The 12,862-nt window shown below is 39.9% G+C and overlaps 1 protein-coding gene across 1 annotated transcript in view; it reads left to right on the top strand.

Annotated features, from left to right (window-relative positions):
* Nucleotides 1-7,727, top strand: part of ELAC1 (elaC ribonuclease Z 1) — a 14,483-nt gene extending 6,756 nt beyond the window's left edge. Inside the window, exons 3-4 of the mRNA XM_007465567.1 lie at nucleotides 5,097-5,564; nucleotides 7,049-7,727. Of these exons, the coding sequence (XP_007465629.1) occupies nucleotides 5,097-5,564; nucleotides 7,049-7,515 (935 nt within the window). The 3' untranslated portion in view covers nucleotides 7,516-7,727. The remainder of the gene's footprint in view (nucleotides 1-5,096; nucleotides 5,565-7,048) is intronic.
* The last annotated feature ends 5,135 nt before the right edge of the window (nucleotides 7,728-12,862 follow it).

Below are 12,862 nucleotides of genomic sequence, written 5' to 3'. Positions count from 1 at the left end.
CTCCCTCCCTTCCTTCCTTCCCTCCTCCCTCCCTCCCTCCCTTCCTTCCTTCCTTCCTTATTTATGTATTTACTTTTCATTCTTCCTGTAAATGTTGAGAGCAAGGATTTCTATAGGCTTAGGGCATGGAGGATGGAGTGGGTTACATCAGACATAATTAAATAGACACTGCCCAAGCAAAGGAACATACTTATTTCCACCAGGAGATAGGTATAAGTATCATGAGAGAATACAAAGGGTGGTAGATGTTCTGGGGAGTGAAATGTTCTTTTCCACTTGGGGTCATTCTCAGAGAAGGTGACCTGTGAGTTGTTAAAGGAGGAGGAAGGGTTCCCTGGGCTGGGGAGAAGAAGGGCATTCCAGCCATAGGGAACAGAGTGAGCTTAGCACCAGGCAGACTGAAGAGTACGGTGTTCACCAGAGCCTTGGCCCAGAGTCAGGCAGACCAGGGTTCCAGTCCCAGCTGTGTCTCGGCTTATTACCTTAGCAGATCAGCCAGCTTAAGCTTTACTTTCCTCACCTTTAAAATGGGGTTAAAAACTCGACTTAGAAGGGGTGTTGTGAGAATTGTATATAATAATCCCTTCTCTGTGTGGTTGTCTCCTTCTCATCAGTTAAATCTTAGCTCAAATGCTGTCTTCTCAAAGGCTGAACCTCTGGGGTTAAGTAATTTCTCCTCACCCCAGGCATTCTACTGTTTTGTGCTATTTTTATTGACTTCTTAGCATCATCAATATCTAAAATTATGTTATTTAAATAGTTGTTTCTGTGGTCACTGTTTATTTCCCTGTACAATAAAGTAAACTCAGTGATCACTTACATACCTAGTAGGTGCCTAGTAATATCTGTTCAGTTAATGCATGAATAAGATGTTCAGCACTTAGTACAGTGCCTCTCACTTGTTAGGTCTTGATAAGTGGTAGTTATTGAAATTCCTACCACTCATCATAGTACCTAGCATTTGATGACTAAGGGAAGTATACTTCTATCATCCAAGGATTCCTTGGTCTAGTGGTGAAAACTGACATGCAGACAGTCATGGTGTAATTTGATAAGTAAGAATAATGGAGGTGTTTTCTAACTACTTTTGAAGTACTAAGGAGGGGGACACTAACTGTATCTGTGTGTTCAGGGAAAGCAACCTAGAGATGGTAACAGTTGAGCTAGGATGTAAGAGATGAATAGAAGTTTCTCTGGGGAGAGAAGTAGGGATGGACCTTCAAGGAACAGACAACAAAGTGAGCAAGAGTTTCTAGGAGAGAAATGACGTGTTTGGGGAATATTAAGCTATCCAGAACTTTGAGTACTTGGCTGGATAGATGAGAGATAAGAATGCTTAAGGAAGTAAGTAAGGGCATACTGTGAGCACTCCTGTGGTATTCTAAGGTATCTGGACCTTATTCTCTTGGCAACAAGGAATCATTAAAAAATTTTAAGCCGAAAAAAAAAAATTTAAGCCAAGCAATGACATCGTCTGATTGGTGTTTTAGGACAGTTTTCCAATGGCAAGTATATTGGGAGAGAGAGATTGGCATCAGGAGACCAGTTCCAAGGCAGTGGCATTCACCTGAGAGAGAGAGAGAAGATGAAGATGTTGAAGCAGGAAGTTAGGGATAAGGATGAAGATGAGAGACTCAAAGAGATACTTATAGAGCCAACAGGAGGTGGTGACTGAGTAAATGCCTAGTCTGTGAAGAAGTGAAGAATTAGTACAAGTTACAGGTGATGATGTCCCAGACCAAGATTGGGAGTTAGGAAAAGAGCTGTTGGAAGAAGGAACTAATGCACTTGAGACAGGTGTACACCGTTCAACCCTAATTATATACTGTCTTATGTTGAAACCCTGAGGCCAGAGCAGGTATTATGCTTTACTTCCCTTGGATTACACAGGGGTTCCTTTCACGAGAACATGCCTCCACATGCCAGAGTGGAGGCTGTAATATTTAACAGTTTAGAGAGTAGGGGTTAAGGTGGCAGGGTGATTAAAATAGAAAGAAGTAACTGTTGTGTTAAGAGGTTTGGGTGTAGGGTAAGTCTTCACTTTTTATTTAGTACCTGTATCAGTTATCTAATGCTGCATAGCAGATTATAAATTTAGTGGGTTATTTGCATTTATTATCTCACAGTTTCTGTGGGTCAGGGAGTTCGGGCCTGGCTTAGCTGGATTCTCTGCTTCAGGGTCTCACTAGCCTGCAATCCAGGTCTTGGCCAGGGCTGTGGTCTCATCAGTCTCCACTAGGGGAAGAATCTGTTTTCAGTGCTCACTCAGGTTGTCAGCAGAATCCTTGCAGTTGTAGGACTGAGGCTGCCTGCAGCAGCTAGAGGCCTCCTGTAGTTCCTCGACATGGGGGTTTCTGCTTCAGGGTAGCTTGCTCGATTACTGCCAGCAAGGGAGAGAGATTCCAGAGCAAGTCTGCCAGCAAGATGGAGTCTTGTAAATGACATAATCGTATTGCATCCTTGTGCCATATTTTACTGGTTAGGAGTAAGTCCCCAGTCCCACCCACACTCAAGGGGAAGGAATTATAGAAGGATATGAACAGCAGGAGGCAGGGGCCATGGTGGTACCCATGTACCACCTTAACTCTATCTGCCACAATACCTTTCTCTAGTGTTTTATATTTTACAGCTATTTTATATATTTTTTTAAACAATGCACAAAGCTCGAGCTTTTTAAAATAAAAGTTTGGCAAAAAGTAATAATAATAAAATAAAATCTAAGGGAACCTTTAGTTTACAAAATTTTTGTTGACTTAAGAAAAAATTTCCTGGCTTCAGAGAGGAGGGTGCTATGGTAATCCCAGAACATTAGCTGAGACACTCTAGCGCTTCAAAAGCCCCTGTCTCAACCTGGAATGCATCACCCTCAAAACATCTTGGTTTCTCTCAATAACCCAATACGGACCTATCGCTATTGGAGTCACTGAAGCCCTTTTAGCTTATACTACCTCCTGGGGTAATGGGTTTCATAAGGAAGTATTTTCTGTTTCTCTAGATATACTTCTTGCAAGTTTCCTTGGTCCTAATATGCAAGCCTCTGATTAAAAAGTGTAGGTTTGCCATATCTATTTTTTTCATAATTTTAAAGAGTGAGCTTAAGCCTTTTTTTCCTCAAAAATGATTACAGAAAGTATTATAAAAGTATAATTTTAAAAATGATTATAATAAGTATACATGCTCATTGTAAAAGTTCAAACAAAGCAGAAAAATATAAATAAGAAAAGCCTAAATCCCCCTCTCTTTGGTGAATTTTCTATACATGTAGATATGGCAATGGTGTAGGTGTATTTGTGTGTGTGTATAATTTTGCATAAATGGAATCAAACTATACTTGGTGTGACCTGCTTTTTTTCAACTGAATATTACGTATGAACGAGGTATTGCAGACATTTTCCTACGGCACTAAATGTCACTGCATTATCCCTTAGAGGATGCTCAGTATTCTACTCCTATATGGATGACATTTTCCCTGGTAACTTTCGTGATCTTAAGTGAAAGGGAACTCATGCATTTTTCTTTTTTCATTTGATAGCTTCCTCTTACCTTTGATAGTTGTGGTTGCCATTCTTTCTCCCTCCGAAATCAACTTTCTTGAAAAATGAAATGTTTGTCTTCCCTGAAACTGTGATATCTGTGGGAAGTACCTTTTCTTACTTAATTTATCTCACTTGGTTTGAGTTCACAGATTGTTTTGGTGTTCAGTTTTGGCTGTGTTTTGCAGTAGATAGGGAGAGGCCCAGAAAGTCTGATTTGGCAGTTTTGAGGTCAGCGTGAGACTCAACAACTGTTGTAGTTCTTTTGTCTCTTGAGTCCTCAGGTCACACTTGGGGGCGTGTTGGCAGCCCAGACAGCAGGAAGGGGGAAAGGAAAGGGTTCCAGAAGTCAAAAAGCTGCAAAAACAAGGACTAAAAAGAGAAAACAAAAAGGAGCATGTTGAGGAAACTTCTAGCGTGCCTCCTGGCGATTTTCAAGGTTCAAGATCAGCCTCTGCTCAGTCTGTTGTCTGCCACAGGGGCCTGGCTTGGTGTAGTAACACTGGGAACACTCGCTTGGAGAACACTGTTACCTAGATGTCACAGGACAAATCCCATCATAATAAACTATTCCTGTTCTTTTATGGCATCGATAAACTGTTCCTGTTCTTTTATGGTATCAAATGTTTGAAATGGGTGGGCCATGAGCTAGGACTAGAAGCCACTGTTATACTAAAAATGTGTTAATTGTGATTGTTGCTTTTAAAAGGCCTTGTGATGCATCTGAGAAAAATGTTGATGTGGCATCCTGCCACATACCAGGAGTAAATTCAGTTTACCAATGGCTAAATCAAGTTACAACCTAAGTCAGTATGCACTGGAAAAGCTGTTGTATTAGTTCAGATTGAGAGAAAGGGAGGGGCCCACATGCCTTTACATAGCACCATGGGGGATCTACCCTCTAAACTGCACTCTGCATCTATTGCCCACTTCCTCCCCCTCGGTTCTTCACCCCACTCCCTTTCCTCTCCCTCCCTCATCCCCCTTCCTTTTTCTCCTTCTTCGGCCTCACCCAGACAAGCAGGCTCTGGCTTGGTTAGTTAGTCTCTGTCCAGTGTGGAGTCCTTAAAAGGCAATTTTGAATTCAGGCACTGGTCCAGTCTGTTGGAGCCAGGGGAACATTTTTATGCTGGAAGTACTGTTCATATTTGTTGTTCTCAGAGGAAGCAGTAGGGGGCAGTGTAACTGCCAGATGTTTTTAACACTTGGGGCCTATCTGGTAACTTTATGTGAATCATTTGGGTACACTTTCTCCTTTTTTTTTTTTTTTTCCCCCAGTAAGAGGATGTGTAGGAAAGTACTCTTAAAACTGTAACACTGTGTAATTTGAAGATGTTTTATGAAAAAAGTTATATCTTATTAAAACCATCTAGTGAAATAATACCTGTCTTTCTTGCTTCTAGAATCATGTAGAATATAAAGAAATAAGTTTATGGTGATAAGTAGAACTTCTAAATTCATTTTATTGCTTTCTATGTAAGTTGTTATGCATGTTTCAAGTAGCTTTGTATGGGTTTTATTTCTGAAAAATTCCCAAATTTATTTCTCTGCCTCAATCAAAAGGGAGAATTACTAAGATCTTCATCACGCATCTTCATGGAGACCATTTCTTTGGCCTTCCTGGCCTCCTCTGCACAATCAGCCTGCAGAGTGGCTCCATGGTCACCAAACAGCCGATCGAAATCTATGGCCCTGCGGGGCTTCGGGACTTTATCTGGCAAACCATGGAACTTTCTCACACGGAGTTGGTCTTCCCTTATGTGGTCCATGAGCTGGTGCCTACAGCGGATCAGTGTCCTACAGAAGAACTGAAAGAATTTGTACACATGAATAAAGCAGACAACCCTCCCAAAGACGGACAGGGAAGAACTATTGTGTTAGACTCAGAAGAAAACTCATACCTCCTGGTTGATGATGAACAGTTTGTTGTGAAAGCATTTCGCCTCTTTCATCGAATACCCTCCTTTGGATTTTCAGTTGTGGAGAAGAAACGCCCAGGTAAACTCAATGCACAGAAACTGAAAGATCTTGGTAAGTGTTTTTTTCCTTTCTCGTCAATCGAGTTGTTGTTAACCAGAGCAGTTAGAAGTGTCATAGAAACCTTCTTTTCTTGTCTCCCAGGCCTAAAACTGACATTTTCTCTACTTATTTCCTTTGCCCAAAGTTTGTTTATTAAGGGAAATTCTTGGGGCCAAAATATGCTATACAGAGCAAAAAACAAGTATCTATTTGAATTCTCTCTTCAGCTCCCTAGATGCACATTCTTGATCTGTCTTATCTTCAGCTTTTACTATCTTGGTTGGTGGAGTGGACCTGTTATCTCAGGTCTAGGCTTTTATTTTTTCATGTCATCTTTTTGAAATATGTTTTCAATGACATCTTTGGCCAGAGACTTTTTGCCATAGTTCTTAACCTTGCAACTCCAACCAACTGCTTTCTGGGTTTTCCTTCTTTATTGACTTTGCCTAGTCAATCAACCTTGATTAAGTTAATTTGGTGTTTAGAACACTGCCTTAACCAGTTTTACATACCTGGGCTCATCACACTTGGAAGCAAGCATCCAAAGATTGGCTTGGTGCCCATCAAAGGCTTCATACCTCCTCCATGCTAGGCCATCACGTGTGAGAGTTCTTCAGCGCCTCTCCCAAAGCATTGTCCGGGTACATCATTCTTCCAGCATACCACCTTCCTTGGCATGGCTACAACAGAGCCTGTGAAAACATGGTGATGGTGATGGTTTTTTTGTGTGTCTTTTCTTTACTTACGCAATGTCTTCTTTCTTTTCCAACTAAAACAAAATGCTAAGTAATGAGGAAAAGTGCCTTAGGCCAAAGGTATTTTTATTATCTAAAAACCTGTGAAAATACTGTTGTATTGGGAAACTTTAAACATGATCTATGTTGGAATTAGTGAACACATTCTGTTTGTTTGTATGTGTTGCCCAGAGTGATGATCAGGTGTTATTCTCGATTAATATGAGATTTAAGCCCAGTTTGGTAAACATGGAACTGCCCCTATCTACAAAGAAGATTGATTATTTATAACCGCCTGAAATTCTGCTTGATCTTGTGATCCAGACAATCCCCTCTAACAGTTTTTTTTTATTATGTTAGTTTGTTGGTACCTTGTCATTTAAATGGGCTCTTTAATTTTACCTAAAGATGAGCTTATTAAATACAGCACTCTCAAATAATGTTATTCCCATGCACAGCAGAGAATCAAAGCTGTTATCTTGACTGTAATAAGGTTTTAGTGGGACTTAAGAGCTTAAAACTCATCTGACACGTGTGCTTGGAAATGTTTTAAGTACTCGGGCATTGCTAATATCTATAGCCAACAGTGAACTTTTAAAAATGTATAAATATTCCAGTTTTCCACAAGTAATAAAATATTTATAACAATTATGAAAAGAATTGGATGCCTTTTCCACTTGCTATTTGCTGTGCTGTTGAAACAGACTCAACAAGTCATAAATGCCATTCCCATGACGTGATGTTATCTGCCTCTGTCATTAGGTGTTCCACCAGGTCCTGCCTATGGGAAGCTGAAAAATGGAATTTCTGTTGTTCTGGAAAATGGAGTTACAATTTCTCCCCAAGATGTCTTAAAAAAGCCTATTGTTGGAAGAAAAATCTGCATTTTGGGTGACTGTTCTGGGGTTGTGGATGATGGAGGAGTGAAGCTGTGCTTTGAAGCAGACCTGTTGATCCATGAAGCGACCCTGGATGACACCCAGATGGACAAAGCAAAGGAACACGGCCACAGCACGCCACACATGGCAGCAGCATTTGCGAAGCTGTGCCAAGCAAAGAGGCTCGTTCTGACTCACTTCAGTCAGAGGTACAAACCAGTTGCCTTGGCCAGAGAAGGAGAAACAGATGGGATCGTAGAGCTCAAAAAGCAAGCTGAATCAGTGTTAGATCTCCAAGAAGTGACTCTAGCAGAAGATTTTATGGTGATTGGCATTCCAATCAAGAAATGAAGCCAGTGTTCCTGAATGCATTCTGGTGTGTCTGTGAATGTTACTGAACGAACAGTCAAGTTTGTTGTTGTTGTTGTCGTCGTTGTCGTCGTCGTTTTGGTCTAAAGTTATTTGGCTCCTAACAATCCTAACAAAGATGGAGCTGCATTGCTGAACTAACTCAGCATTGAGAAGGGAGCAAGCTTTGTGATAATAGATCACTTTAAAAAGAATAAAACCAGAATCCTTCTTCAAGTCCACACTTGACAAAATGATAGACTATTGAGGTGTACATGTTTTGTGGCTGCTGCCTCAGAGGGTAGCCAATATGCCATGCAATCCTGGGCTTAGCTTCTGCCTGGCTTTATTGCTGTTGTTGGCAAAGCAGTAGCAGGGCTTGGTCCTCCTGGTTAAAAATGGTATTTTGGCAGTTTGTGTTGAATCTGTTCATGTTATTAACAGAATAGAGAAAAATGTAATGAGACATTGGATATGAAAGATTGAAGTTGGCACATTAAGTCTTGAATTCTTTGCTTGAATACTGAGTGCAGAGTCAGGCTAGGTGTTTATCCTCCAATTAATATTTTATTGAACTTTCCAGTTTGCTTTAAACTTGTGGTTCTCAGTTGGAGGTGATACTCTCCCTTAGATGGAGTTTTGAAATTGTGGGGATGTCTCTTGTCAAAACTAGGGGGGGTTACTACTGGTATTTAGTCAGTAGGGGCCAGGATGCTAGATCCTACAAAGTTTGGTCAGTCCTAAACAGTGAAGAATTATCTCATCCCAAAATGCATATTGCAGGCCTGTTGAGATACACAGCAAGTTAAAACTTATACTCCCACTGTGAATATACTTTATAAAAATTAGTGGCATACTGAATTGAACTAGGAGGTAAGTCAAATTCTACAACAAATCCTAAAAAGCTATCTAAGGGAATATGTTGGAATTGGAACATCTTATCAAATATTATTTGTCATAAATGAGCTTTGAGCTGGAGCTTATGAATCTGGAGGTTAAAAAATGATACCTGTCCAACTTGCGTTTACGCTTTCCGATAAATAATTCTTTGAGCACAATTTTAGTAAATGTTCTTTCTAGAATAGCTTTTCTTCCTGAGTTGCCTTCCACCTCCCTTCTGTCTTTCATGGGGTATCTTGGACTCATTTTCCCACAGTATTTCTCAAAATGTGTTAATGGAAAGGTAGTCTCAAGTACTGATTTTGATTCAGTCAAAAGGCTTCCCTCATCAGATCAGTTTGGGAAACCCTGTATGCTATGTGTCCCTCCGGCAGAGTTCTGGTTCCCATCAGTACATTAAAAACACTGCTTCAGGGATCACCAGCCAGTCTTTGGTGCCAGAAGGCCCTGATTTCCGAGTCCCATTCTTTACCTCATGATGGTCCTGTGTGCTCTGGAGCAGATTACTTACTCTGAGCTTTAGCTTGGTCATCTCCTTAATATGGGAAAAACAAGAATAAGACAGTCAGAAGTTGTCACTGAAAAATAAGACACGGAAAAAATTAAATAAGACAGTGTATAAAAGGAGCATAGCACATTGCTTCAGGGCATAAAGTCCTAAAGTACAGAGGCCTGTCAACTCTATTGAGCCCCTTTCTGAGTCATATTTCACCGTATACTATCTATTAACATCTCAAGAACCTAAGAGTTTATTGTACACTTATTCAGAAATACTGTCATGGTGTATACTATTAAATTCCTTTGGGTCCTGGGGCTTTTCTAGTAAAAATTGACTCCTGGATGGGTCTGGAATCCCTAGAGTAGTGATAATCAAGATGGGTCTAGTTACTCAATATCTCAGTCATTCTGAAGCAGTCTCCAGAATGGTCTGATTCAGCCCTGCTCTAGGCTCCCGGCCTGCCAAAGTACCAAAGTTGACCAGACTTAAAGTGTATCTTGATTTCTGAACTCAATTCAAACAAGCATTTATTAGATACCAACGGTGTGCCAAAACCTGTACAAGAGGGAATAGCTAGTAATAGTACCTCTAATGCCTGGAGCTCTTGTGGGTAAAGATTGTATCTTAGTCACCTCTGCATTCTTGGAAACACCCACCCGTAGTATGCACTCAGAAATATTTTTTGAATGAAATGAGGCCTTGATGTCATGAATGCACAAAATTTATGACCTAAAGTTTAGAACCTGTGCCTAGCCCATTTTATTACTGTATTTGTCCAAAAATTTTAGCTGCCTGATTGGTGGTACCCCATTCACTGTGTTGGGAGTACATAAATGAATATAAGACAAAATTTCAGGCTCACTGCTTAAGTGCTGAAGACTGATAGGTAAACCAAAGTGAATCTGCAGTTCCTTCAAGTGTTTCTGATTTTATAGCCTACCACTCAATTTTGCTGTTCCTGAGCATTCCTTGAGAGCTGACTTGAGCTCAAGCCCTTAGAATCAGGCTCTATTAATATGTGTGGGCTAAGCCCTCAGAGAACATGGGAATGTGGAATGAATTGATATGTTGGATTAAGTGTAGGGTATCAATTCATGGTGAGAGTTCTTTCTTGGGCTCTCTTCTGGCCTAGAATTTGTTCTTAATGGTAGAACACGTTCTAAGAATTTGTGGAGCTAGAATTAAGAGTGAATCTTAAATTGGATTTCCTAGAGCTTGTAATTTGTTCATGGTTATGTGACTCCAGATGGGATTAGAATATGTGGTGTTCCCCAAATTTATTTGATCACTGAATCCTCTTTTGCCAAGGAGCATCTTGGAACACTGAGAAATGCTGTTTCTTAATATTTCTGAAAAGTATTGTATTTACAATTTTTACCTGGACAATTTATTGAAGTAATAAGTTCCATATCTACACCGAGTATAGTATTTTCTTTGTCTTAAACTGACTTTCCAATTGTCAGGAATGCATAGGTTCTTGCTTATTTTAAATAAATATGCACTTTCTGTTTCTCTAAAGGTATTTAGACTTGCCCAAATACACCCCAAATCATCTCTGTTTTCAAATACCCATGCCTCATTAATATACTTTTAATAAACTTTTAAACATAAAAGCAGCATATGCTCAGTAGTTAATTTTTTTTAAAGATTCAAGAAAAGAAGATGATTACTCATAATTCCACCATCCAGAGAGCTACCGCCTTGGTCGAGTGATCCTCAAACTGAGATGTGAGTGAGTATAACTCAAGGTGGTACATAGGTGGACAAGGGTGCATAGGTAGCCAGAGATCCTTGGGCTTTGATTCCAAAGACTCTAATTCAGTAGGTCTGGGGTGGAACCCAAGAATCTGCATTTTTAAAAAACCACCCCCAGGTGATTCTGAAGTATATGAGTGGTAGAACACATGAGGAGAAAAAGCTGTCTTTATTTATGCACTTTGAAAAATTGAGGCGTGTATAAATATTTTATGTATATTTAAACATGCTTATAGATCTATGTATATTACACACATGCATATTTTTACATGTGCGTTGACCTCACCTGTTTTTCTCATTTAACATGAACATTTCCTCACAGTATTAACTGTTCTTTGAAAGCATGAATTTAATGATTTTATATTATTCCATTCTATAGAGGTAATATAATTTATCTGTTTTCCTACTTTGGGGGCATTGAGATTGTTTTCCATTATTATAAATAATACTATCATGAATATTCTTGGGCATAAATCTTTGTATCTCTGCGTATTTCCTTAGGATTGATTTCTCTGAAGGTCAAAACATCTGACTTACTGTTTTGGACTCTGGGTAAGAATCTCCCACTTGTTTTCTAGCTCAATTAACAGATGATACTCCATTAACAGATGATATTGAATATCATCAATTAATGACTTTTCTAACACTTCTCTTCCAAGACATTTGTCTTATAAAGATTATTTTTGCCTTCTAGTGAAAATAACTTTATTATGTCTTTCAACCACCACATATAATTCAACTGTGATTTCCTTGAATATTATGCCACCTTAAAATCTGACCGTTCTTTCTTAAAGGGGTAAAAATCCTTCCTGCTTCAAATATGTTCATGACAGATGTAACAGTGAAGCTAACTTTTGTCTTCACAAAGATATAAATTTATGGTGAAATGTACTGATTCTGTCCTTACTGACAGATGGATTTTTTAGGTACTAAATGAGTCAAGAGTTATTTTTTTTTTATATGGGGAGAATAAAAAGGAGATGCTGGTGATGTTCACTCTTTGGCAGGATAAGAATAGAGTTTAAGGGGGGGTGCTGTGGGACATGGGGGGTAAGATTGAGAAATTCTTTTCTTCCATAGTACGAAGTAAAAAATAAAGAGTACTTTAACCATATTATGTTTTTTAAAAAGGGACAGGTGGCAGTAAATACTGGGTGAATAAGAGTGGAGGATCCTTAGCAAAAGGTGCAAGGGATGTGGGGAGGGACAGGCAGAGGACTGTTTTATATAAGCCTAAGAGCCCTAGTACTATTTGGTATTTGGAACTACTTATGTGTGTATGTGTGTGTCATTTAGTTTAAAAGTTACATTAAAACACATAAACATAGATAAGACCCTGCTCCAAATAATTATGTCAGTTGGTGTCTCCAGATGGGTGCCCCAGGCAGCTAACAGTTCCTTTCAAGACTTTTTAACATTCCGATCCATTCTCCATACCACTGAGAGATTTTTTTCAAAATGCAGATCTGAGCCTAGCGCACAGATTTTAATGTTCTTGCCTTGCCCTCCCCTCCAAGCTAACCTTACTGCATGGCGCCACTCGTTTGTGCAGCCCTAGCCACGTGGGCCTTTAGTCCTTTGTCAGAGGCTCCTGTTGTTGCACAGTCTTGGCGTGGACTGCTCCCTGGGCCCGGACCCTGCTCCCTCAGCCTGGAGCACTCTTCCTCCTCTCCCCAAGTTAACCCTTGCTGGGCCTTCTGCTCACAGCTCTGCAGTCACATGCTCCTGGAAGCCTTCCCAGACTTCTCCACTAGGTCGCATGTGACTCTCAACAGTACCGGCACCCCACATTCCTGTTGCCTGTCACTTCATATTTTCATTTTGTTCCTGTGAATATTCAGTTGATGTTTCTCTTTCCCACTAGCACTGTATGCTTCACAAGAGCAGAACTGTGTCTGACTTTGTTTCCCTTTGTGCCCTAGCGCCTAGCTCAGCCCCTGGAACAAATTAGGCATTCAATAAGTAGTGGTGACTGGTTCAATTTTCCTTGCCATCCTGTTATTCTATAAGATACAATACCTTGTTCTCCTAGGGATTTTTCCTGATTAATATTAGAAGCAAAAAAAAGCAAAAATCCCTACCCTTATGAGGCAAATCTTTATAAATACTAATTCTAAAGCTTTAGCTTGGTGTCCTGAGATATGCAGACAGATAACCTGGAGTCAGAAAAGGGCTGGAAAAAGGAGTTTCTCTGCC

The sequence above is a fragment of the Lipotes vexillifer genome, unplaced genomic scaffold, assembly GCF_000442215.2.
Source record: "Lipotes vexillifer unplaced genomic scaffold, Lipotes_vexillifer_v1.1 scaffold36, whole genome shotgun sequence".
Lineage (NCBI taxonomy): Eukaryota > Metazoa > Chordata > Mammalia > Artiodactyla > Lipotidae > Lipotes > Lipotes vexillifer.
Note: the sequence above shows the minus strand (reverse complement) of the source record. Positions and strands in the feature narration are given on the sequence as shown.